At 58.3% G+C, this 27563-nt stretch overlaps 1 protein-coding gene across 6 annotated transcripts in view; it reads right to left on the reverse strand.

The window, feature by feature from the left end:
• GSE1 (Gse1 coiled-coil protein) overlaps positions 1-27563 on the reverse strand; it is a 73852-nt gene that overhangs the window by 18115 nt on the left and 28174 nt on the right. For 5 of the 6 annotated variants that reach the window (XM_030457740.1, XM_030457736.1, XM_030457737.1 and 2 more), the window contains exon 2: positions 240-458. In XM_030457740.1, the coding sequence (XP_030313600.1) occupies positions 240-456 (217 nt within the window). In that variant the 5' untranslated portion in view covers positions 457-458. Of the gene's footprint in view, positions 1-239; positions 459-13924; positions 13944-27563 lie in introns of those variants that run through there. The other variant, XM_030457735.1, reaches the window with a different exon arrangement.

The following is a 27563-nucleotide window of genomic DNA, read 5'->3' on the forward strand; positions in this document are numbered from 1 at the left end:
CATCAGTCTCTCTCCTTTATTCCCTCTCCTTCCTTTATCAGGGAAGGGAATAAACAGGGAGCATCCCTCATCCCGTTTAATCACCGGGCACCCCCCACCACATTCCCAAGGAGGATGGAGAACACTCCAGCCTTTGGATTCCTCCAGCTGAAGTGCTCCTTGGAGTGTCTGAAGGAGGGCAGTGCTGCTCAGGGTGGTGTCCCCACCTCCAGGTCCTTGTGTCCCCCCCTTCCCCCTACCTCTGGGTTCCTCAGCCTGCTTGGCGAGCTTGCGGAGGGCTGCGGCGAAGCTGGAGGAAGGTGCTGCCTGGACAGACAAAGTGGTGCTGGCTGCTGGGCTGCCATTGGGGACCAGGGAGCCATTGAGGGGGGAAGGGGTGAGGGGGCTGACGGTGGCAGTGGTGCGGGTGGCAGTGGAGAGCATTCCTAGGGACGGTGACTTCGGCTCATGGCTCATGCCTGCCCGGACAGAAGGAAAAAAAAACCAAAACAACCCCTGTTAGGTGGGTAAATGATGGAGGAGATTCAAATCCCACCCAGGAGAAGGGGAAAAAAAAAAAAAAAATCTTCCCTCTGGTTCATCCCCACCCTAAAATGCAGCCCTGAGGCTGTGGGTCCATCCCCCCCAACCCGCCGGCTCTGTGGGATGGGAGCTCTGGGGGAGGGAGAAGGTGTTTTGGGGGGAAAAACAGGGACTTCAGCATCCCAAGGGAAGGGAGGCAGCCCCCCGACTGCTGTGGTGCTGCCAAAGGTGACTGCAGCATTGCTGCACCCCCAAATCCCCACCACTGCACCTTTAAACCCCAAATATTGCAACCCGGGGGGGCCAGCACTGCTGCACCCCCAAACCCCAATACTGCACCCCCAAATCCCCATCCCTGCACCTTTAAGCCCCAAATATTGCAACTCAGGGGGCCCAGCACCCCCAAATCCCCAATACTGCACCCCCAAAACCCCATCCCTGCACCTTTAAGCCCCAAATATTGCAACCCGGGGGGCCCAGCACTGCTGCACCCCCAAACCCCAATACTGCAGCCCCAAGTCTCCACCACTACACCCCCAAGACCCCAGTACTGCATCCCTTGGATCCCAAATACTGCACCCCCAAATCTCCACCACCCCCCAGGCCCCCAGTACTGCATCCCTTGGGTCCCCAACACTGCACCCCCAAATCTCCACCATTGCACCCCCAATTCCCCACCACTGCACCTCCAAATCTCCAATGCTGCATCCCTGGGTTCCCAGCACTGCATCTTCAAATCCTCACCATTGCAGCCTCACTGCACCCCCAAGTCTCCACCACTGCACCCCAGATTTGCACCATTGTACCCCAAATCCTCACTAATGCACCCTTAAATCCCCAACATTGCATCCCTGGGTCCCCAGCACTGATTCCCCCAAATCAGCACCACTACACCCCAAAACCCCACCACTACACCCCCAAATCTCCACCACTACACTCCAAAATTCCACCACGACACCCCAAAACCCCTCCACTTCACCCCCAAATCTCCAGTACTGCATCCCAAGGTTCCCAACATTCTATCTTCAAATCCCCATTCTTGTAGCCTTGTTGCACCCCTAAATCCCCACCACTGCCCCCAAATCCCCACCACTGCCCCCAAATCTCCTCTTTGTCCCCCAAATCCCCACTTTTGCCCCTCAAATCCCCACTTTTGCACCCCAAACCCCCACCACTGCCCCCAAATCCCCTCTATGCCCCCCAAATCCCCACCTTTGACCCCCCAGCTCCCCCCCCACTGCACCTTCACCCCCACACACCCCATGTCCCCAGTGCTGCACCCCCCAAACCACAGAGATGCTACTGGTGTTTTCTTAGGGTGCACAGGAGGGTGCAGCCCACCCCGTGCCCCCCAAAAAGAAAAACCTATCCCCACCAGCCTCTCCACCACCCAAAACCCCAACTGCTGACAGCTAAAACCTTCCAAACCAGCAGCCTCATTAACACCCCCCCTCAAATTACCCCCCCAGAGCTTGGGAAGGGGTGGGGGGATGCTCCCAGCAGTACTGGTGACACCAGAGCCCCCGAGCATCCCATGGCAGAGGGTGGGGGGGATGCTGCAGGAGCAGGGGCGGGGGGGAACCACTCACCCTCGATTAATCTTTGGCCCCCCCCACCTCCCCAGCCCCAGGCCCCAGGAGAGGAGGCCGGCAGGTCCCCTCTGCCCTCATTATCCCGGCATTTATTAACTCCGGGGCTCTCAGCCATTGACTCCCGCCTTGTCCACACGCTCAGCTCATGGCAATTCATTACCCGAGCAGCTGGGATGTCAACCCGCCCAGACACCAACCCCCCCCTCCCCAACACCCCCCCCAGGGCTCAGCACCAACCTAAGGATCCCTCAATCCCCTCCGGATCAGTGCCTGGGGGGCTTTCCCCCCCTCCACCCTCCTCTGCAGCCCCACACACCCAGGGGCTGCGCAAAGGGGGGGGAGCACCTTGCGGACAGCCCCCAAGCACTGCCACACATCCCTCAGGCACAACCCCACAGACCCCAGCATTGCCCCACAGACCCCAGCACTGTCTCACAGACCCCAGCACTGCCCCACATCCCTCTGGCACAACCCCACAGACTCCCAGCACTGTCTCACAGACCCCAGCACTGCCCCACATCCCTCTGGCACAACCCCACAGACTCCCAGCACTGTGTCACAGTCCCCAGCACTGCCCCACATCCCTCAAGCACGGCCCCACAGCCCCCAGCACTGCCCCACAGCCCCCAGACACAATTCTGCACATCCGAGGCACAACCCCACATCCCTCTGGCACAACCCCACAGACCCCAAACACAATTCTGCACTCCCAGGGGAACTGCCCCACATCCCTCAGGCATGGCCCCACAGAACCCTGGCACTACCCCAAAACCCCCAGCATTACCTCACAACCCCCAGACCACAATTCTGCATCCCCCAAGACACTGCCCCACACCCCGTGCCCTGGGGCACTGCCCCACACCCTCAGACTCAGCCCTACACCCCCAGACTCAGCCCCACACCCCTTGGGCACTTCCCCATGCCCCCCACCCATCTTCTCCCCACATATTAACCCCGTCACAAACCCCCTAAAAGGTGCAGCCCCCCTGCTGACCCTCCAGTGGGGATTAGCACACACGTGCACACGTTTCAACATGCTTGAACACGCTTACACACGCTTGAACATGCTTACACATGCTCGCTGGGATTTTTGGGGGTGCTGGCAACACCACATCCCCTGTGTGCTGCTCTGCTGCTCCCCACAGTTTCTCCATCACCTCCCCAAAACCTCCCGGTCCCGTTGGGCTTTGCCGGGCCGGGCCAGGGGCAGCTTCAGGGGAGGAGCTCTCCCCGTCCCCCAGGGCTGCCCGTCCAACGCTGCCCCCAAACCAGTTGTGCCGGTGATAAAATCGGCTCCTCCACCCCGGCTGGGGCCCGAAAGCACCCGCCTGCCTCACCCCGACCCAGCCGGCGTCCGTCTGTCCGGGTGGCCCCGGGGCTGTTGTGCCAACTGGGGAAACTGAGGCACGCCGCAGCGGACAGCATCCACCCGCCCGTGGGGCTGGGACCGCGCTGGGTCCCCTCCTCGTCCCTCCGGCACCATCGGGTCGGGTGTCACCATCCCCCCTCCTCCTTCTTCTCCGCCTCCTGTCCCTCCCCGGGTGCTTTTCCCGTCAGGAAAAACCAGGTCAGGTTGGGAGCCCGGGGTCACGGCAGCGCTTGCCTCACCGGGGCGGGGAGACAAACCCCAAAACGGGGCAGGGTGTCCCCTGGCTGTCCCCAAGCCTACGGTTCCATCCCAAGCCAAAACGGGGCAGGGTTTGGGGGTGCAGGATGCCTGGGTCCCCTGCTGAGGCCGTGGTTGGGGACACGGAGTGCCTGGTGTCCCCAGTGCCTGCAAAGGAGGAGGAGGGGACACGGGGGCCATCTCCACGTCCCCCTCTCCCATGTCCTGTCCCTGTGTGTCCTTCCACGCGTGGCATCGGCCAAGGGGTCGGCATCCCCGATTGGAGCCAGCCCCCAAGCTCCTGTTGGGTCTGGGGGGGGTTGTCCCTGTCACCCCCCACACTGCCTGCACCGGGTGGGAGCTGGGCTGGTGCCATCTTCTCTCCATCTGCTCCCGATGACGCCGCCGGGTTTTTTTTTTGGCAGCGGGTGCCTCCTCCTCCTCCGACAGCCGGAGCAGAACCAGTCTGGCTGCCTCGGTGGAGCTGGAGACAACCCAAACACACTGGGGATGGGCTCCCACCCCCCCCGAAACACACCACCACCCCCTTTATACCCTTCTTGGAATACCCACGGCCACCCCCCACTTCCCCCGGCTGCCAGGCAGAGATGCGCGGGCAGGTTCGGGACCTCGGGTCCCCCCTGCCAGGGCACCGAGCGCCCTTCAGAGCCCTTTGCTGCCCAAGTTCCCCCCGCACCAGCCGCCCCGCTTTCCAAGCAGCTATTTTTGAGCTGGAACTAATAATTTATTACCAAATACGATCAGGCAGGAGCTTCCAACCCCGGGCAAATGGAGCGGAAAAAAACCCCAGCGCGGCGGCAGAGCCCGAGCATCCCTCACCCTCCCCACGCTTCCCAAAAAACAGGCTGGATCCGGGATGCAGGATGCCCTCCCGGAGGAATTGGGGGTGATGCTCCATGGTATGAGGTCCTCTCACACACACCCAGAGGTTCGTTTTGGGTTTTTTTTTGTCCTCCTCCCCCCTCTCTCAGCACCTCGGCTCTTGCTCTGGATCCAGCTGCACGCTCCAAGCGGGAACAGCTGCTCCTCCTGGATTTTCAATGCTAATGGCTTCGGGTTGGCAAATTCCCCCCCTTAAATCCCTCAACGCTGCCTAGGGGAGGGCAGGCAGCACGTGCCCGCTGTCCCCCCCCCCCCATACACACACCCTGTGTCACCCTGTCACCCCCTCCTCTAAGAGCCCACAGGCAGGGGACAAGCAGGGGACCAACTCCTCGGACATCCACATCCCACCCCCCCCTCATTACACCAGCACCTCCAAGACGCTTCATTAATTAATTCACTGATTAATCCTAGCCCCACCACCACCCAGCACGCAGCCAAACCAGAGGGGGGCACACTCAGTGTCCCCAGGGCTCCTCCCTGTCCCTTTTTTAGGGTCCCGGGTGCAGCGCTCAGGATGCATCCCAAGAGCATCCCCACCTCACCCGGATCCCCAGGACCCCTGGAAGGATCCGGATGGATCCCTCAGGGTGAGGAGCACCTTGCCGGGGTGGGAATGGGATTTGGAGTGGCCTGAGGAGCCCGGCGTGGTACTGAGCACCCAAGCTGGGGGCTGGCTGGCTCCCCATCGATCACTCCTCCATGGCCCATTGATCTGGCAAACGACAACAAGCAAACTAATAAGAGCTCGTTTGGAGGGCAGCCGGCCTGACGTGGGATTATTTTTCCTCCCTTCCTTCCCACCCCTCCTCATCCAACCCCACACCATCCCCTGGGGGGCTTTTGAAACCCTGCAGGGAAATCAAACCACTTCAAATCTCTGCTTCAAAGCAACTTCCCCCCTCTTTCCCCCCCCAGTTTCAACCAGCAGAGCCAGCTTCAAAAAATAAAACAACCAAAAAGGATGGTGCTGACCCCTCTGAACTCCCCTTCTGCAGCACCCATGTGGGGATGGTGGCTCCTCCGGGCTCCCCACGCCCCAAAATTTGGGTGCTGGGTGTCATTTGAGGGCCACCCTTTTGCTTTTGGGGCCCTCCTTGGCCACGAGCTCTGCTATGGGGTGGGGAGGGGGGGATGCCAAGCACCCTCCAGCACCTCTGGGTACCACAGCGTGCTTGGCAGTGCCACCAGGGGCCACCCTCCCTGCCGTGTCCCTTGTCCCCAGGCCAGCAGCCCGGTGTTTTGGCAGGCAGAGGGGGCCCTGGCCCAGCAGATGGCAGGTATAACAAAGCAGCTTGCTGCGGCCAAGCCAATTATTTATCTAATTATGATTTACCACTTAACCACATGATCTTTTCTGCCGAGTTGCGGGCAATTAAAACCGGGGTGATTATGTGGATTATGCAAATGGGGGCTCGGAGCCCAGCGAATTAAAAATTGGGGAGATTAAAGAGTTTTTTCAAGCAGGTCAGAGCTTGCACCCCAGGCTAAGTCCTGGAGGGGCTGGGGAGGTGGTCAGCACCCAGCTGAAGGGGTGCACCCAGCTTTCGGGGTGCACCCCACCACCACGGGGGTCCAGAATCAAAAGAGGTCCCCAGCACCCTACAGGGGACCCCCCTCCACTGGGGGGATGCAGCTGGGGACTCAGCACCCATCCAAAAAATGAGGATGGGGGGGGGTTATGTGGCACAGCCCCCCCATCCCTAATGCCACCTGCAAGCAGCTGTGGCACTGGGGGCTGGCAGGTATTAATAATCCTGGGTATTATTAATAATAAGAGGTATTATTAATAAGGGGTATTATTAATAATGCTGCCTGGCAGATTACTCTGCCCGCCCAGCTTGAGCTGAGATTTATACCCAGAGAGAAGCCCGGAACTCCAGCAGTATTAACAGTAATTCCTCCTGTCCTACCAAAGGTCACCAACAAGCTCCATCAATCCCCCCAAAAGCCAGGGCTGGCTGGGTTATGGGATGCCCCCCAGGGTCCTCACACACACACACAAGGTGGTTTATGGCCCAGCAGGAAGGTTTTTCCCTTGGGATAAGAGCAGAACGTTGGCAAAGGGGAAATTTACTGCCTGTTGTTTTCATTTTCCCCTTCCTGGTGCCACCTGCTAGCCAAGGGTGCCACACACCTCACCTGGCTTTTATTTACAAAACCTCCTGAAGTCTCAGCAAGACCCCCCCCAACATCCATCCCATGGGGTCCCACCACCGCCCCCCTTCCCATTAAAGTCCCCCACAAGAGCTGGGGAACAGCAAGGAAGGGTTGAAAGCAGCAAGGATGCCCCTGGAACCAAGCACAACACACCTGGCATGGTCATCACCCAACACCCAGCTCCAGGAGACCACGGGTGACACCGTTTGGCACCCAGGGGACCCAATCCCTCTTGGCCACACTGGGATTTTGGTTGATGGGCAGCATGGAGCCCACGTAGCTGGGGCCATTGCCCCCCTCCCTGGGCGGGTGGCATCTTCCCTCTTTCGCCTACAGTAATCCTCAGCCTTTCCAGCAAATTTATTAAAATTCACTTATATTTAATCTTCCTGCTGGAATTAATTGAATTTTTACGCTCAGCAAATGTCAGGGGGTGCTCGCTGCCTCCCAACAGGGACCTGGCTGCACCTGCAGCCTCCGGGGGGTTTTATCCCCTCTCGGGGGACAAAAACCCACCCTGGGGTGGGGGACAGGGTGCCCAGGGCACCCACAGCCCCCCCTGGCAATGGGTGGTGGGATACAGGGGTGGCAGCCCCCTCCCAGCTCTATGGGGATCCCAGGGCAGCTCCTGGATGGCTTCAGAGGGGACAAACTTCCCCCACACCCCCTTGCTGGGGGTCTCCACGGGTGAGAAGAGCCTTCCTCCCACCCCCCCCTCTCTCTGTCATCCTCCTTGAGAAGTGCCAAAGCATCTCATTTTCCTGCTGGGAAGACAGAAGGGAAAAAGCCTCTCTTTTCCCAAGAATAAACCCTCCAGACAAAGGCAGAAGCCAGGGAAGGGGGGGGAAGAACCCAACCCTACCCCAGGAGTGCTTGGAGGACCCAGCACCACCACCCCAACACAAGCACCCACGAGCTCCTGGATGGGTGCTGGGATGGCCCCCACCCCTTGGCTTCTGCCTTGGGGCCACCCATGGAACTTCCACCCAGCTCCACGTGGCCCTGGGGACAATCCCAGTCCCTGCTTGAGGTCCCCCACTGGGCTTGGCTTTTCACCACTCTGGAGAAGTTGATGGTTGGGATGAATCCTCCTGGCTCCCAACTTCCAAACTTGACCAGTGCTCTCCTCCCATCACCACCCGCCCGGGATTATCATAAATTAAGACTTAATTACTCCATGGAAATTTACAGCACAAAGCTGTGGCGCTAACAAGTGTGTTTGGAGGCACTGGGGAAAGGGGGGGGAAGGGGGGGGGGGAAGAGGTACAAAGAGCTATTGTTTGGTGGGCGCCAAAAAACCCCTTGCTCTGCCCCCAAAAATGCCAGGGATGGGGATGGAAGAGCTCCTGAGTGCCACAGTGAGCCACGTGCCTGGGGATGGAGAGGGGGACAGTGCCCCAAGAAGAGGGGGACAGCCCACAGGGGTGGGGGACAAAGAGGTCCCCAGCCCCCTGGGTGCCCTCCTGGTGTTGGGACCCAGCTCTGTATGGAGCTGCCAACAAAAACCACCTCGGGTCATCCCACCCATGGGTGCTCAGACAAAAAAATCCTTCCAGACCATTTCAGTGTGAAGGGTTAAAAATCAATGTCCCCAAGGAGGGGACACACACACAGAGACACACAGAGACACAAGGGGACTGGTGCCAGGCTCTGTGTGTGTCCCCCCCCCCATGCCACGCACGGGGAAAAATAATCATAAATGTGGAATTAAAAAGAAAACCACCACAAAACCAACCCCCAGCCCTGAAACAACACCACCACCCGAGGAAAAAAAAATAAAATTCAGGCGGCTAAAGCAAATCCAGCAATAAAGGAGCCGGGGATCCTCGCAAAGCTGGCTGTGCAATTAAGCAGTTTTCTGCTGTACGCCGATAATCACCTAATTATACTATTAATGACAGTTCAACCTGCTCGGAAATAAAAGGACATTCTTCCATAACAGGATGCCAGCTGTTTGTTACAGATGTCAAACATCTTTAAAGCGTTATTATTAAAAGAAAAGAGGGAGAAAGGAGCGAGCTCGGTGATGCAGAAATGCAGCATCTCCCCCCCTCTCCATCCCCCCCAAGCTCTTTAGGGTGGGGGGTGTCACCCTTGCTGTGACAAGGAAATAACCCGTGGGGTTAAGTGGGAAATAAAAGTTCAAATTAATAATAAAATGGGATTTGGGATGAGGGGGATGGGGGGGGGGGGGTAAGGGGTTGGCCCCACTTTGGGTGCACACGCACGTGTCGTGGGGCCGTGCCAAGGAGGAGCATCCCTGGCAGGTGCTGGCAGCCAGTGCCAAGGAAAGGGATAAAACAGGGGGGGGAGATCCTGTAGAGAAAGGAAACACCTGCTCCCCCCCCCCTAAAAAAAAAGCAAAACAAATAAAAACACCAAAAAAAAAAAAAATCAGGAGTGGGTTTAGAGGTAAACAATGCCCAGAGCACCCCCAGGAACTCAGGGTGTTGGAAGAGAGATGCTGGAAAGGGGGATGCTGGAAAAGGGGGGGGGAGAAAGGAAGCCCTGGGGGGGTGCAGCTAGGTGCCCACCCCCCGTGGGGTGATGGCAGCACTGGTGTTGCACACCCACCCTCTTTCCAGCCTGTCCTATATAGCTAGAGGCAAATCTGCCTCTAAAACCATCAGGAACCAGGCTTAGCCCAGGAATAAAGAGATTAAGGGGGGGGGAAGGAAAAAAAGAGGTAGAAAAGGGGGTGTCTGGGAATAATTCCCCCCCCCCCTCCAAACCATGTGGCTACTGCCATCCCCTGGGTGCCAGCAGGGCCCTGGTAGGAGCAGGATGGCTGCAGAAAGGCAGTGAAATTTGGGGGTGCTCACCCACCTCCTCAGAATTAGGAAGGGGGGGGTGGGGGAGCTGCCATGGAGCCCCTTCCCCAGGGTAGGACCCCCCCATCCCTTGGCACACCCCGGGGTTGGCACCGGCCCTGGCTCGCCAGACGGGACCCAGCAGGGAAAAACCATCTGGGAAGCATCACCCTGAGAGATGCCCCCAGTCCCAGTCCCCCCCCCCCTTCTCACCCCCCTTCCTTTCCCTCCTCAAACCATCACGGGGAAGCTGGAAAGTGGTTGACACGGTTGCCATGGCGACCGAATTTAGAACTGGAGAGAGGAGGAGGAGGAGGGTGGTGGGATGGGCAAGGAAGGCAGGTGGGGGCTTCCCAGCACCCCAACACAGCCCAGAGCCCCCCGTGTCCCCCAGCACCCCACAAACATCCCCCTCCAGCACCCCCTGAGCCAGCCAGGATGGAAAGGGCAACCCCCAACCCCAGCACTGCTGCCAAAAAAGGGGGGCTCAGCCCTGAGCACCCCAAACCCAACCGCAAGGGGGGGGGAGAGTAAGGGTGGGGTTGTCCCCCCCCACCCAGTGCTGCCAAAAGCCATGGGTGACTCATGGCACCCACCGAGAGGGTGTTGAGGCAGCATCACCCAATTCCCTCCATCTGTTTCCATCCCTGGGCTAAATATGTCCATTCCTGGCATAAAAATAGGAACCACTGGGGATGCTCCGTGTCCCCGAGGGCTGCTGCTGTCCCCAAAGGATGCTGCTGTCCCCAGGGAAGGCTGGAGGGTGACAACTACATCAAGGCAAGTCCTGTCCCCCCCCCTGCCCTGAGCATGGCTACCACATGGACCAGTGGGGAATGGGGTCCCCTCCCTGTCCCCCTGGCCTCAGCTGTGCTTGGTCCCCAGTGTCCCCTTGAGCCCAGATCTCCAGCCCCATGACCAGAGAGATGCAGGGGACAGAAGCATCGGTGACCAAAGGGACAGAGGGGACAGAAACATTGGTGACCAAAGGGACAGAGGGGACCAAAGTATCAGAGACCAAAGGGACAAGAGGGGACAGAAGCATCAGTGACCAGAGGAATACAAGGGACAGAAGCAATAGTGACCAGAGGGGCAGAGGGGACAGAAGCATTGGTGACCAAAGGGACAGAAACATTGGTGACCTAGGGGACAGAGGAGACAGAAGCATCAGTGACCAAAGGGACAAGAGGGGACAGAAGCATCAGAGACCAGAGGGATGAAGGGGACAGAAACATCGGTGACCAAAGGGACAGAAGCATCAGTGACCAGAGGGACAGAGGGGACAGCAGCATCAGTGACCAGAGGGACAGAAGCCCTGGTGACCAAAGGGACAGAGGGGACAGCAGCATCAGTGACCAGAGGGACAGAAGCCCTGGTGACCAGCAGACCACAGAGGAGCCCCACAGCTCCCCCAGGCAGGAGCAGGACACCCCAGGCAGGTGTGACCCAGCAGTCCCCGAGGGGGTGACAATCCCCAGCAGGACTCAGGCTGCTGACTCACGGGCCACCAGCCCAGTGCTCCCCAAAGCCCTGGAAGCCTCGGGGGGGGGGTCAGGTTCCCTGCTCCAGCTGCTCCCACCCGACCCGGCCCCCAGCATCTCCCAACCCCCCAGCACCTGCTGCCAGCCAGAGCCTCCAACACAAATTTCCTTTAATTGCTTTAAATCTCCCAGCCTGACACTTCCTCTCCCTCTCCCTTTTTTCCTCCTCTCGCTTTTAATTTTATTATTATTATTATTATTAATAATAATAATTTCCCCTCCCTGAGCTGGTCAGAAAGCCAAGAGTTGGCCGGAACAGGTTTCCCCAGGTGTAAGAATTAAGTAAATTAGCAACAAAACAGCCAAAGCCAGAAGTTTTCACCCAACAGGAGCCGCCGGCGGGAAGCCCGGCTCGACCGGAGCGCTGCTAAAAATGGGATTAAAAAAAAAAAAGGGGGAGGAGAAGGGGGGGGAAGAATTAAAATAAAAATAAAACAACCTCCGAGCCATCTGCCTACACCTGCAGCCTTTGGAGGAGACAGCTGGGAGGCAGGGCAGGCACTGCCTGCCACCAGCAAGGGGACAGTGTCACGGAGCCAGGGGGGGGACACGGGGAGTGGGACCCCCCCTCAACCCACCAGCAGGGTGGGAGTGAGCGGGGTGGCACAGGCGAGCGGGTCAGGCGTGTCCCCATCGTGTCATAACCCTAGAGGAGATGTCATTCCGGGAAAAAAGGGGGGGAATGGAAGTTGGGGGACCCCCCAGGTGGCACCCCAGCACCCTTCCCGGCTCGCCCTGGCAGGATGGGGCGCAGGCGCGTTTGGCGGAGCCGCCGGTTCCTCCAACAACTGCCACATGCAAAAGCCATTTCCTGACACCAACAACCTGCCCCGGGGTAACCGCCACAGGGGGCCCCTGGGAAAGGGCCCCCCCGCCCCCAAAATGTACCCCAAGAGCACCCGGAGCTCACAGCCCCGGCTCGCAACTGCAGCGTGCACCCCAAACGTGCACCCCAAATGCTCCTGGAGCTCACAGAATGTCCCAAGTCTGCACCCCCCCCAAACGTGCACCCCAACAGCTCCTGGAGTTCACAGAATGTCCTGAATCTGCACCCCAAAAATGCACCCCCAAACATGCACCCCAGTAGCTCCCAAAGCTCACAGAATGTCCTGAGTCTGCACCCCAAAAATACACCCCCAAACATGCACCCCAACAGCTCCTGGAGCTCACAGAATGTCCTGAATCTGCACCCAAAAAATGCACCCCAAGAGCACATAACATCCTAAGTCTGCACCCCAAATATGCACCCCAAATGCTCCTGGAGCTCACAGAATGTCCCGAGTCTGCACCCCAAAAATGCACCCCCAAATGTGCACCCGAGTCTGCACCCCAAAAATGCACCCCTAAACGTGCACCCCAAATGCTCCTGGAGCTCACAGAATGTCCCGAGTCTGCACCCCAAAAATGCACCCCCAAACGTGCACCCCAAATGCTCCTGGAGCTCACAGAATGTCCCAAGTCTGCACCCCCCAAACGTGCACCCCAAATGCTGCTGGAGCTCACAGAATGTACCAAGTCTGCACCCCAAAAATACACCTCCATACGTGCACCCCAACAGCTCCCAAAGCTCACAGAATGTCCCGAGTCTGCACCCCAAAAATGCACCCCAAGAGCACATAACGTCCTAAGTCTGCACCCCAAACATGCACCCCAGAAGCTCTGGAGCTCACAGAATGTCCTGAGTCTGCACCCCAAAAATGCACCTCAAGAACTCCTGGAGCTCACAGAATGTCCTGAGTCTGCACCCCAAAAATGCACCCCCAAACAGGCACCCCAATAGTACCTGGAGCTCTCAGGAAACATGCACCTGGAGCTCACAGAATATCCCGAGTGTGCACCCCAAACACGCACCCCAAGAACACCTCAACCTCACAGGCTGAATATCCTGAGTCTGAACCCCAAACATGCACCCCAAGAACACCTCAACCTCACAGGCTGAATATACAGTCTGAATCCCAAACACATCCCCCCAAACATGCACCCCAAAAGCATCTGGAGCTCACAGAATATCCTGACTGTGCACCCCAGACATGCACCCTAAAAGCACCTGCAACCCACAGCCTGAATATCTCAGTGTGCACCCCAAGCCTGCACCCTCAGCCTGCACCCCAACAACACCTGGAGCTCCCACAGCCGGAGCTCAGAGCCCTGAGGCTGCACCCCCAGGGTGAACCCCGAGTTTGCACCTCAGCCTGAGAGCACAGCCCCAAGTGTGCACCCCAACACATGCCCCCTGACCCTGCACCCCAAGAGCACCCCGAACTCACAGCCTGCTCCCCTCCCCCTCTGTGTACACCCCAAAACATCCCCCCCTGCCCCCCCTCGCCACCGACGCTCTCCAACACCCCAAAAACCCTCCCGGGGAAGGAGAAGGGGGGGGGGTCCCCCTCTTTCACTCACAGGCTGCCGGCTGGGGAGGCACAGCAAACTTTGGTGTCCCCACCTGTCACCAGCAGGGACCCCCACCCCAAAGCACAGAACATTTCCCCCCATCCACTTCGGGGTGCAGAGAAACCCCCCCGAAACCTCCCAGCAGGAGAAAAGGGGGGGGGGGGGGAAAGAGCCAAGCACCCCAAAACAAAAAGCTCCACAAACCCTACTCCTAGGTGCTGGGAGAAAGTAACTTCCCCTCCAAATCCCTGTCGGAAAAAGGGGTGTCCCCGAGGTGGGGGGGACCCCATAAGGAGACTCCGGGGGGGAAGAGGTCGGGGGGAGGGAAAGGGGTCGAGGGAGGAGGGGGGGAAGGGGTCGGAAGGGGTAAAGAGGGGGCGGCATCGCAGCGTGCCTTACCTGGTAAGTAATAGAGAGGTGGTTTCAACCCAAACATGATTTATGTTACAGTTCCATTGCGGCCAGGGAGAAAAAAAAAACACCAAAAAACAACAACAACAAAACCCAAAACAACGATAAAAAAATTTAAAAATATGTATTAAAAAATAATAAATTAAAAATCAAAAGACTCAAGGCGAAGAGGATGCGAGAGAGGGGGGGGGGAAAAAAAAAAAAAGAGGGGAAAAACAAAACGAAAACCAAACCAAAACAATAAACCCCCCCGGAAAAAAAAAAAAAAAAAAAAAAAATTAGCACCAAGCCACACGGAGGGGGTTGGAAAAATAAACCAGAGGCGAAAAAATACGGTGGAGGGAGGAGGAGAAGAAGAAGGAGGAGGAGCGGGAGGGAATCAAGTGCGCGGGGCGGGGGGGGGAGGTGATAGGGGGGGGGGAGGAGGAAAAATAAAAAATTGAAATAGCAGCGAGGCCAGGGCGCCGGCGGAGAGGGGTGGGTGGCGGCAGGGTGGCGGTGGTGGCAGTGGTGGCTGTCACCAAGGGCAGGAGCAGGGCTGGCGTGGCGAGCCCCGGGTGGCGGAGCGCACAAAAAGGCAGCGGGGAGGGGGCGGTGGGACCCTGGGGGTGGGGGGGACACACACACACAAGCACCCCCTAAGCTGGAAGGGGTACCCTCCTCGGAGAAGGGTGCGAGGTGGTGGGGGTCCCGAGTGGAAAGCACAGACCCCCCCACACACACCTTCTCATCACCACCTCCTGAAAAGGGAGAAAAAGGGGGGACTGGAGAGGGGGGGTTAAAGGGGGGGAGGCGGCAGACTTGCCCCTCGATCAATTTTCATGCAAGAATCATTATCGGTAAATTGGAAATCTGGCTCCTTGACAGCAGATTTGTCTCCCCTAATGAAGGGGAGCGGGCAGGAGAGCGGCAGGCAGCTGCTCAGCCCCGACAAACACCCCCCACCCCCCCAAAAAAAAAGAAAAAAAAGAAAAAAAAAACAAAAAAAAACCACCCCCCACCCCTGCTTCTCCCTCCCGGGGGGCTCCAACCCTCAGCCCCCGGAGGTTTCGGGGAGGGGAACCCCGGGGTGCCCTGCGGGCGGGGACCGGAGGTTCCAAAAAGCCTCCTCCCCCCCTTCCCAAACCCCTCCTCCTTGCCTACAGACAGAATAATTTTTATTTTATTATTATTTTTTTCTCTCTCTTTTCCAGGAGGCTGTTTTCAAACAGCTGCCGCTGCCTGGGAGGAAGGGGGGGGGGAAGAAAACAAAATAAAACCAGAAAATCCAACCCCACCACCACCACCACCTCCCCAGTCGCTGCGAACGAGGGAACCAAACCAACTTTCCTGCTAGAAAAACAGGGGTTTACACCCCACTCATCCCTTCTGCACCCACAAATCCCCTCTAATTGGGAAGAGGGGGGGTCTGCAATCAGCCTCCCGATAGGATCTCCCCCATTCCCCCCTCTGCTGCTGCATTAGCAGCTCCGGGAAGACATGCTTGCAGGCAAATAGGGCTAATAAATGCTATTACGGGGAGAGCGCGGGAGGCTGGAGCTCCTGGCTGCACCATAGTAACGAGGGCCCGGCTTAATTTGCTTTAAGCAAACCATCAGGCAAGGCGGGGTGGAAGGAAAAAAAAAAAGGGGGGGTGGGTAAAGCAGGGGGGGGGGGTGGGAAGGGAAGCGCTGCGTGCTCCAGGCACCAGGGCGCGCTTGCAGGGGTGCACAGGGTGCAGGGGTGCATGGGGTTTGGGGTGCGTGGATGCATTGAGAGAGATGGTGCGTGGGTGAAAGGGGAGCATGCTTGTGTGCATGGCTGCATGGGATTTTGGGTGCAAGGTTGCATGGGATTGTGGGTGCATGGCTGCATGGGATTTGGGGGTGCATGGTTGCATGGGTGCAAGGGGAGCATGCCTGCTTGGGTGCATGGGTGCCTGGGGAGCATGGGTGCATGGCTGCATGGGATTTTGGGTCCAAGGTTGCTTGGGATTTTGGGTGCATGGCTGCATGGGATTTTGGGGTGCACGGCTGCATGGGTGCCCGGTGGCACAGCCGCCCACTTGCACGGGTGCTGCCTGTCCCCCCTTCTCTCTCGTCCCAACCCACAGCAGCTCCAAACCCCTCTCTTCCCAAACTGCCGGCTGCTTTTAACACCAAAGTTCACCCAGGCGACGTGTGATATCTCGCCCCTGCAAGAGAAGCCACATCCTGTGTGATAATGGCCAGCCCTTCAAACAGCTCCAAGATACAGGGGGCCAGGCCCAGGCCCCCCACTGCCTCCCCCTGATTGAGGGAGGGTCTGGGGAGAGGGGTGCTGGTGTCCCCCCCAGCCCCATGGAGGGGAGACTGGGGGCAATGCTGGCTGCAAGCTACAAGGGGGAGAGGGACGGGGTTGTGCAAAAAGCATGTGTGTGTGTGCACATGTGCATGCGTTCAGATGCATGCATGCACACAGGTGTGCAAACACGGGTGTGCAAGCACATACATGTGCAAGGACACCCATGTGTGCACACACGCACCCCAGGGACGCACTGAGCCAAGAAGGTGCTGGTGAAAAACTCCACTTTCCTGCCCCCAGTGTTGAATATTGCTTTTCTAATTCTAGGGCGGGGGATTATTGTTATTATTATTATTATTATTATTATCATTATTATGTCTTTTTCTTCCTTCCTAACCTATATCTGTCAACAGTGGCGCTGGGAGTATTTCTGGCCCATCCCCTGAGTCATCCCTCTTGTCCCACAGCTCCCAGGTGTCCTCCCAGCCACAGAGTGCTGGGTCCACCACTGCACCCCCTCCCCAACCAATCCCCCCCCCATACACACACTGGTGCAATAAGACATGTCACTTCTGGGGTGACACAACTCTGGGTGGCCCCAAACCCAATGACCCCCACTCCCTGCATCCCAAGGGGAAGGGGTGCTGGGTCCATCACGGCATCCCCCTCCTCAACCAACCCCCATCCCCACTGGTGCATTAGGACATGTCACTTCTGGGGTGACACAACTCTGGGGGGGCCCAAACCCAATGCCCCCCACTCCCCACATCCCAAGTGGAAGGGGGGGGCTGGAAAAGTGTGGTGGGGGGGGGGTGTGATGTCACCATGTCACCCATTTCCCCCTGCAGACCCTCATCCCCACCACCCCATTTGCCTTAGAGGGGTTGAATTTGTAGGGTTCACACCAGCACCGGGGAGGGGGGGGGGACAGGCACATCCCCCCCACACACACACACACCCCCCACACCCCTACCATGGCATGAGCCGTAAAAATTAATTTGCAAACATGTCATTACACAATAGCTGTACAGGCAATAAACCTGTAATTACAAGCGGCTGGGGGAGCGGGCAGGCAGGCAGGGAGGGGAGGGCAGGCAGGGAGGGGAGGGCAGGCCTGCCTGTCTGCCTGCCAGCTCCGGCTTTGGGGTTTCGCCTCTCCCCCCCTCTCCACTCACCCCCCTTCTCCTTGCTCCCTTTGTTCATTATGCAAACGAGAATTGCTTCACTCCTGGAAGTTGGGCTCCACTTCAAAGGGGCACCCTGCCTGCCCTGCCTGCCTGCCCTGCCTGTGCTCCCCACCCTGCCCAGAAAGCCCCAAGGCCGCCAGCACCCACCACCCCAAAAAAAAAACCGGAACACCCCCCACTACAAACACACACCAACCAAACGCACACGGAGCCAACCTCGCTCGGCCGGGGCTGGGGAAACCGAGGCAGAGCAGCCGGGCAGCCCCGTTGGGAAACCATCCCCCGGCTCTTTACGACATCGGCCCAACCGAATTATCCCTCCCCAACCCCCAACCCCCCCTCCTCCCGCTCCATCCACTGCCATCCCCGCGCCCTGCCTCGCCCTGCCTCAGTTTCCCCACTTACCAACCCCGCGGGGGGGAAACGGGACGCGCGGGGCAGCGGCGGTGCGAGCCACCCACTCGGCCACCCGGTTCTGCTTTGGCCTCGCCCTTCGCTAGCGGGAGAGCTCGCCGAGCCTGACCCACTTCCCCCAGCGCCGGGAGGATTAATTGGTTCCTTGCTTGCGCGAAGCCGCCGGGAGCTGGGGCAGGTGCCAGCCGGGATTAGCAAAGCATGAGAGCGCAAGCTCGTGGGGCCGGACGGGTGAGCCACCCAGCCAGCCACCCAGCCACCCGCCCTGGCCCACGCCACCCAACCCAGCTGGGGTGATGGCAAAGAGGCACAAAGTGTCACCAGCTCGCTCCCGACCCGCTCGACCCCGTGGTACCCTCGCCTTGAACTCCCCGAGGATGCTCCTGGCTCCCCCAAGGGGATGCTTGAGCTCCCCGTGGATGTTTGGGGACTTGGTACCCCCTGCGTGGAAAGGATGTGGGCAGGCTGGAGAGGGTCCAGAGAAGGGACAGGAGGATAATCAGAGCATTGGAGGAGAGGCTGAGAAAAATGGATTTGTTCAGCTTTGAGAAGGCTCAGGGGAGACCCTAAAGGGAGACCTCTTAGGGGAGACCTTCTGCCCATGTTCCAGTGCTGAAAAGGTGGCTCCAAAGCAGATGGAGCCTCCCGAGTGACAAGGTGTCACCTGGAGAAGATGAGGGGCAATGGGCACAAGTTGCTCCTGAGGAGATTTCCAACTGGACACAAGAGGAAAATTTTTCCCCATGAGGATGGTCAGACACTGGGATGGTCTCCCAGGGGAAGGAGTGGATTCCCCCACTCCAGAAAGTTGGAAGTCTCAGCTCTGTGGGGTGCTGGGACATCTCAGATAAACAATATTATCAGAAGGGTTGGAGCAGGTGATCCTTGAGGTCCCTTCCAACCTGCCAACGATTCGATGACACAGAATCATGCAGGCCCTCAATGCCCACCCTCAAGCAGCCTGCTCTGGGGAAACTGAGGCAGGGTTGTGCTCCCTGAGCACCCATCAGCAGGGATGCACGGGGGAGGAGAGGAGTAAGCAGCCTCTCCTCGCCGTAAATAAGCGGCTCAGCGCTGATTTCCTGCTCTTGTTGACCTTTGACTAGGCAGAATTGTGCCATAAATCCATATTTTAAACCCATCTGAGCTCCAGCCAGGCCCACAAAGCCATTTACAGCCTGCGATTTGGACGGGGCAGTGAGCAGGAAAGCGATGGGTTTCTCGAGGTGACATTCCCCAGGAGGGAAATGAAGTGTTTTATTTGCAGATATATAGGGCACGGTCGTTCCTCTGCTTCCCCTTTCCCTCCGCCCTCGGCTCATAAATAAAACATACGGCCGCCTAACCGGCTAATTACGGGAGGATGGCAAAAAAAACCCCGCCGGTCGCTGGGAAGAGAAAAAAAAAAAAAAAAAAAAAAAAATCAGCGTTTTTAATCAGCCCACTTTTTTTCCTCCTCGGCTAAACTTGAGGAGAAACAGGGGCTGGGATGGACGCGAGACTCTCCGGCGGCTCGTAGGCTCCCAGCAGGGTTGTGCACCCCGGGTTTGGGTTGGGATGAGGCGGGTGGAAGAGGAGGAGGAGAAGGAGGGAGGGGGGGGGGGGGGGGTTGAAGCTGCTTCTGTGTTGTTTTTTGTTGTTTTTTTTTTTTCTCCCTGGCTGGGAAAAGGATGTCTTTGAAAAGTCTAATTGTTCCTTACACATTAGATACATTAATGAGGTCTGTGATCAAGCAGGCTGGCTCTCCGGCAAGGAGGCTTCAAGTAGCAATTTTCCATTTGTGTTTCAAATTTTAATGAATGTTCCTGTCTGGGGCTGCGATGCGCGGTGATAATCCGCAGGGCTCGGGTCAGCGCCGGAGCAGGGGCTGCCGCACGGGAGGGCTTGTACAAGGGTTTGATTTCTTTGGGGAATAGTTCAGACAAAAAATGGTAATGGCAGAAGACAAGTCTTCCTTTCCTCTCCCCCCCCGCCCCCCCCTTCCACCTCCCCTTCGGCTGCCAGAGCCTGAGAGCTACAAATCAGAGGGTTATTATTTCTTTCCGATGTCCCTAAAGTATCCTATATCTTCAGCGGGAAAGTTCAGCCCTGATAAGATTGAGGCACTGGGGGAGACACGTTTGCCTCTGCCTCCTTTTTTTTTTTTTCTTTTTCCTCCACTACCCTTCTCCCTCCTATCCCTGCGGTGGTTAGGGGGATGTCCCCAGGGCCACCAGCCCACTCCAGGGCCACCAACCCTACTCCAGGGCCACCAATCCTACTCCAGGGCTACCAGCCTACTTCAAAGCCACCAGCCTACTCCAGGGCCACCAGCCCTACTCCAGGGCCACCAACCCAACTCCAAAGCCACCAGCCCACTCTAGAGCCACCAACTCCATCCCAGAGCCAACAGCCCCACCACAGGGCCACCAACCCACCCCAGGGCCATCAGCCCTACTCCAGGGCCACCAACACAACTCCAAAGCCACCAACCCTACTCCAGGGCCACCAGCCCCCTCCAAAGCCACCAGCCCTACTCCAGGGCCACCAATCCAACTCCAAAGCCACCAGCCCACTCTAGAGCCACCAACTCCATCCCAGAGCCAATAGCCCCACCACAGGGCCACCAACCCACCCCAGGGCCATCAGCCCTACTCCAGGGCCACCAACCCTACTCCAGGGCCACCAATCCTACTCCAGGGCTACCAGCCTACTTCAAAGCCACCAGCCTACTCCAGGGCCACCAATCCAACTCCAAAGCCACCAGCCCACTCTAGAGCCACCAACTCCATCCCAGAGCCAACAGCCCCACCACAGGGCCACCAACCCACCCCAGGGCCATCAGCCCTACTCCAGGGCCACCAACCCAACTCCAAAGCCATCAACCCTACTCCAGGGCCATCAGCCCAACTCCAGGGCCACCAGCCCTACTCCAGGGCCACCAGTCCACTCCAAAGCCACCTACTCCAGGGCCACCAACTCCACCCCAGAGCCAAGAGCCCCACCTCAGGGCCACCAGCCCACCCCAGCCCCACTCCTCCCCATCACAAGCGCCGGATCCGGAACCCACCCCGCCAGGACAAGATTTTTATAACCTTGTTTTGGCATGCCTGCCATTAACTTAATTTAACATCCATATTGCCGCTACTTAATTAAATAGATGAACTCATTTTACATTTGCAAGTCTTAATTCATCCTCAACAAAATTGGCCGTGTTTCGTTCTTTCTACACTACCAGCTCCCCGGAACAAATGACTGCCTTTTGTAGTTAACTGCTAGTACAGGTTAAAAGCTAATTAGCAGCCCGGGTTGGGTGTTAACTTCCTTATTTATCACCCGGCGCCACTCGGGTAGCGAGGGGGTGAGGGCTGGCACTTCCTTGTCCCTGCATGGGCCCCGGTTCTGCAGGGCTGGTGCCTGGGAGCCTCGGGGGAAAGGGTGCTGGATGTGTGCATGGTGCTCAGGGCACAGTCCTTGGTGCTTAGGGCACGGTCCTTGGTGCTCAGGGCATGGTGCTTGGCACATGGCACACGGTGCCTGGTGCTCAGAATATGGCCCTTGGTGCTCAGGACGTGGTGCTTGTCCCATGGCACATGGTTCATGGTGTTCAGGGCATGGCACTGGGTGCTCAGGGCACGATCCTTGGTGCTCAGGGCATGATCCTTGGTGCTCAGGACATGGTGCTTGTCCCATGGCACATGGTTCATGGTGCTCAGGGCACAGTCCTTGGTGCTCAGGGCATGGTGCTTGGCACATGGCACACAGTGCCTGGTGCTCAGAATATGGCCCTTGTTGCTCAGGATATGGTGCATGTCCCATGGCACATGGTTCATGGTGTTCAGGGCATGGCACTGGGTGTTCAGGACATGGGTGCATCACCTTCCCACAGCACCCAGCAGCACGGTGGGGCAAGCTTGGCAGCACCCAAGCACCCCAGCAGAGCACCCTCACAACCCCACCATCCCACCAAGCCACCCCCAACCTCTCCCTGGAGATAGGTGTGGTGACACCCCAACAGCAAGTGTCACCTTGGTGACCCCAGCAGGGCTGTGGCGGGGGCACAGCAGGGCTGGTGGGACACGAGGGGCTGTGGAGCTGTGGCAGGAAGCAGCTCCAGGAAGGCTGATCTGGTTTGACTAACAAATCAGCAACTGCTTCCCCCGGGGCAGGTGGAAGGAAACAAACTCCCTGGCTGTAAACAACCCCTCCAGCACCCCAATTCCCACCCCCGGCCCCCCGGGTCCCAGCCTGTGGCAGGTTGGGACAGGAAAGCTCTTGTGAAACACCCCCCAGTGCTGATGCAAGCCCTGGCAGGGGGGGACAGGCCACCCCCCAGCCCCTCTGGGGACACTGTCACCTCGGCAGGGTGTGGGGTGACACACAGCTGGCACCAGACCTCACCCACTGTGTCACCCCCCTGCCAGTGGCACTCCAGGGGATGAGTCAGTGTCCCTTGGTGGCACCAGCTGGGTGGGAACAAAGGCTGCCATGCTGGGTGACCCACTGGTCCCTCTGCCACCACGAGCTGGTGGCAGGGATGGGTGCAGCAGCCCAGGTGGCAATTGCTGTCACCAGCCACGTCCATCCTGGTGACAGGATCATGGCAGTGGTGGCAACTGCCATCCCTGATTGCTCATCCCAGTGACATCACCACGGTGGCAATTGCCATCACTGGTAGTGTACAGCTAGGTGACAGAACCATGGCAGTGGTGGCAATTGCCATCACCAGTGCTGTCCAGCTTGGTGACATGACCTAGGTGGCAATGGCAATTGCCATCACCAGTGATGTCCATCCCAGTAACAGAACCCTGGCAGTGGTGGCAATTGCCATCACCAGTGATGTCCAGCTAGGTGACAGAACCCTGGCAGTGGTGACAATTGCCACCACCAGTGATGTCCAGCTTGGTGCCCACCAGCGGTGGCAAACCCCATCCCAGTGACACCAGTGACACCCATCCCAGTGCCCATGGCAGCTGTGGCAATCACCACCACCCCTTACATCCAACCCCATGACCACGGCGGCGGTGGCACAGAGACGATGTGACAAGAGGGGACTGATAGCATCTGCCTGGCCCCGTAACCCGATCAGCCCCTGCCTGCTGAAATAACAGCGAGGAAGGGAGGGGGGACAGGGAGGGGGGGACACAGGGACAGCTCCGGTTACCGGCAGTGCCAGGGGCCGGCTGCGTGCCAGGACTCTTGGCCAAGGGCCAGGCGGCTCCAGGAGCGCCGAACGGGGACCCCTCCAGCGTGTGTGTCCCCTCCCTTCCTGTGTCACCCCCCCCCGGGCACGACACGGAGCTGCAGGTCCCGCTCCCCGGCGTCCCCATCCCACCGGAATTTCAGGTCTGGTGGCACCCGAGCTGCAGCCTTGGGGAGGCAGCGGCTTCGCGGGGGACATCACCCTCACCCGGGGCCACCCCCCTGGGGACAGCACCGAGGCGAGCAGGGGTAATGGCCCAGGAGAAGGATAATGGTGTAGGAGAAGGATAATGGGGAAGGATAATGGTGTAGGGGAAGGAAGAGCGGTGTAGAGACAAGGATAATGGTGTAGAGACAGGGATAGTGGTGTAGGGGGCATGGTGTAGAGGGGAATAATGGTGTCAGAGCAGGAGCAGGGCAGGGATGATGGTGTAGGGGCAGGAATAATGGTGGAGGAGCAGGGATAAAGGGGTAGGAGCAGGAATAAGGGGGGAGGAACAGGATAATGGTGTAAGAGCAGGAAGAGTGGTGTAGGAGCAAGGGTAATGGTGTAGGAGCCGAGGTAATGGTGTAGGAGCCGAGGTAATGGTGTAGGAATAGTGGTGTAGGAGCAGGGATAATGGTCTTGGAGCAGGAGTAGGGCAGGGATGATGGTGTAGAGGCAGGAATAATGGGGTAGGAGCAGGAGAATGGTGTAGGAACAGGAAGAGTGGTGTAGGAATAGTGGTGTGGGAGGAGGAATAAAGGGCACAGGAGCAGAAATAACGGGGTAGGGGCAGGGATAATGGTGTAGGAATAATGGTGGAAGGGCAGGACTGGGGGTGTAGGAGCAGGAAGAGGGATGTAGGAGCAGGAGTAGGGGTTTAGGGGCAGGAATAATGGTGTAGGGGCAGGAATAGTGGTGTAGAAGCAGAACCCCCCCCCTGCCACTGGGTTATCCCACACTGTTCCAGCCACATCCCCCTGGCCTGGGGCATTCAGAACTCAGCAGCACCAGGCCAAGGAACTACGGGAGCCCAAAATCCAACCCTGGAGGTGGAATCTGACCCACCGGGTCCCTTCTATGTCCCCCACATCCCCCAGGACCCCATCCCAAACCCCCCCCCCCCCCATCAGCAGGGCTGCGGGGAGCGGGGCTGATAAGAACCCTCTGCAGCAGGGAGATAAATAACCCCGGCAGCGCCGGGCTGGCCCCAGCCAGGAGCTAATAGGGGCTGTCAGGGTGGTTTAGAGGAGCAGAGAGCATCGTTTGGGGGGGGCCTGGCATGAGGACGAAGAGGGGGGGGGGTGGGAAGTGACAAGGAAAGCTGAGCAGAAAAGAGATACACAAAGAGCGGGTCCTCTGTAAGTGGTGATAAACCTTGGAGGGGGGGGGGGAGGAGGAGTAGAGGGGGTGTGGAAATTTAAAAAAAAAAAAAAAAAAAAAAAAAAGAAGAAGAAAAAGCTAAATCAGTTGTTTAGGCGATGTACCACATGCTGACAGGGCAAATGTGAAGGCTTTTATGGCCACATGGGTTTTCATTTGCAGTTATTCATAGCGGAGCCGGGCGCTTTATCTCACTTTACATTATGTGCAACCACAATGCAGACACTCGCACCACAACGCATTGCCTGCCCGGGAAAATATTAATATGGAAATGGCAGGGCTGGGGAGGGAACACGGGGGCCGGGCAGCAGAGATAAAACCTCTCCTGAAAGGCACCAAGGGGGTGGCACCCCCCCCGGCCAGCACCCCTGGGTGTGCAGGAGGAAGGGACACGCGTGTGTGTGTGGCTGCAGGGCAGGGTGGGTTTGGGGGGGGGGGGGGGTGTGCACCCCCTGGAGAGTGTGGGGGGGTATGTGTGCAAAAGTGCACAACAGGCCCTCTGCAAAGTGGGGGGCATGTGTGTGTGTGTGTGTGCAAATGTGCACAACATCCCCTCTGCAAAGAGGGGTGCGCGTGCACACGTGTGCGCATCACACACCCCTGCGAAGTGGGGGGTGTGTGTGTGCAAAAGTGCACAACAGACCCTCTGCAAAGTGGGGGGGGTGTGCACAAATGTGCACAACAGGCCCTCTGCAAAGTGGGGGGCATGTGTGTGTGTGCAAATGTGCACAACACCCCCTCTGCAAAGCGGGGTGCCCGTGCACGCGTGTGCGCATCACACACCCCTGCAAAGTGGGGGGGGGGGGGTGTGCAAAAGTGCACAACAGGCCCTCTGCAAAGTGGGGGGGGTGTGTGCAAAAGTGCACAACAGACCCTCTGCAAAGTGGGGGGGTGTGCACAAATGTGCACAACAGACCCTCTGCAAAGTGGGGGGCATGTGTGTGTGTGTGTGCAAACGTGCACAACATCCTCTCTGCAAAGCGGGGTGCCCATGCACACGTGTGCACATCACACACCCCTGCAAAGTGGGGTGTGTGTGTGTGTGTGTGTGTGTGTGTGTGCAAAAGTGCACAACAGACCCTCTGCAAAGCGTGGGGGGTGTGCACAAATGTGCACAACAGGCCCTCTGCAAAGTGGGGGGCATGTGAGTGTGTGTGTGCAAACGTGCACAACATCCCCTCTGCAAAGCAGGGTGCACGTGTGTGTGCAAATGTACACAAGAGTGGTGCAGGAATAGTGGTGTGGGAGGAGGAATAAAGGGCACAGGAGCAGAAATAACGGGGTAGGGGCAGGGATAATGGTGTAGGAAAAATGGTGGAAGGGCAGGACTGGGGGTGTAGGAGCAGGAGTAGGGGTGTAGGAGCAGGAATAGTGGTGTAGAAGCAAGACCCCCCAAATGTACACAACACCCCTCTGCAAAGCAGGGTGCATGTGCACGCGTGTGTGCATCACACCCCCCCTGCAAAGTGGGGGGCATGTGTGTGTGTGCAAATGTGCACAACACCCCCTCTGCAAAGGGGAAGGGGGGATGCAGGCGTGTGCACACGCGTGTGCACAGCACTCTCTCTACCGAGTGGGATGCACGTGTGTGTGTGTGTGTGTGTGTGCACACATGTGCACAACACTCTGCAGAGCAGGATGCATATGTGTGTGTGTGCACCACAAACACCCTCTGCAGAGGGGGATGCGTGTGCACAACCTGTGCCTTCTGCAGAGGGGGGTGCACACGTGTGACACACACACACCCCCCAGGGATGCAGGGGGGGATGCCTGCAGCCCTGCAGGACAGCCAGCCCCAGGAGGACAGACCAACAGCCTCAGCAGCCTGCCCTTCATACACACCCCCTGACCCAGGGACCCCCATACAGCCCCCCAACACCCCCCTTGGCTTCCTTCTCCCCCCCCATCCCGAGGCTGTGGCCATGCCAGGGGACGCGTGGCCAAGGCCATGGCTTTGGGTGCCAGCCCTGGCTGGGCACACTGTGCCAGCGCCTGCCAAGCTGTGCCGGGCACAGCTCCAGCCCTGCCTGCTGGTGCCGGGCTCCAGCCCCGGGCAGTGCCAGACTGCCAGCCTGGGGGGTATTTATTCACGGGCAGAGGCAGCCAGAGCTGCTGGCGGCTGCAGGAGCCTTTGTCCTACAAGGGAACTTTGCTCCTCGCCTCCCCAAACCCCTCTTTCCACCATCCCGATGCGGGCTGGGGGTGTCCCAGACCCGCTGGTGATGCAGTCCCCCCGCCCCACATCCCTGGCATCACACGGAGGAGGGGTCGGGAGGCGGCACCAAAGGGGTCGGAGGTGGGCACCCAACCCTGGGGTGGGGGGCACAGCCCAAACGTCCTCCCCACCACCCCCAGCTGCTGGCAGGAGAAAGGCTAGCAGTGGGTGCTGGCACTGGGACAAGCCCGGGAAGGGTGGCTGCCCCCCAAACACCTCGGGGAAAGGAACAATCCTCGGGTGTTTTGGGTTGTTTTATTTTTTGGCAGGCCCTGGGTGCTCCCCTCCCCTCCATGTCCACCCCCCCTCCCCCTTCCCTGTCCTCCTCCCGCGCTGGGGCGCGGGGATACAATTAAATCAGTGTTCTGCTAACAATCTGCCGGCTAATAAGACATTTTCCTCCCTCTCCCTCCTCCCCCCCACTCCACCCCAATCCGTGTGTGATGGGAGCGCTTTGATATGAGAGTGGACTCTAATGGGTTCGGTGTAAGGGAGCCTTAATTTATTACGTGCCTGTAATTGATGTTTGTATAAAGTAGCTCTTACAGCTCCTCAGAGCGGGAGATGAAAAGCAATCAGTCAGCCATTTGCCACGAAAGGAAGGAGAGGGGAGAAGACAGACAGCGAGGGAGAACCAGACGTACTCATCAAACCCGGAGAAAAACCCAGAAAGCCAGGGAGCAAAACAAAATCCCCCCCCCTGCTTCTGTGCAGCTTTGGCAGCAGCTCCAGCACTGCTGGGTAGTGCCACCAGCATCCCCGAGGGTGACAACCAGAATTCCTGGCTACCAGCATCCCTGGATAACACCACCAGCATCCCTGGGTACCACTGACAAGCAGCATCCCTGGGTAACACCACCAGCATCCCTGGGTACCACTGACAAGCAGCATCCCTGGGTAACACCATCAGCTTCCCTGGGCTCCAGCATCCCTAGGTACCACTGCCAGCATCCCTAAGTACCAGCACCCCTGAGTATGACAACAAGCATCCCTGAATATCAC

The sequence above is a fragment of the Calypte anna genome, chromosome 11, assembly GCF_003957555.1.
Source record: "Calypte anna isolate BGI_N300 chromosome 11, bCalAnn1_v1.p, whole genome shotgun sequence".
Classification (NCBI taxonomy): Eukaryota; Metazoa; Chordata; class Aves; order Apodiformes; family Trochilidae; genus Calypte; species Calypte anna.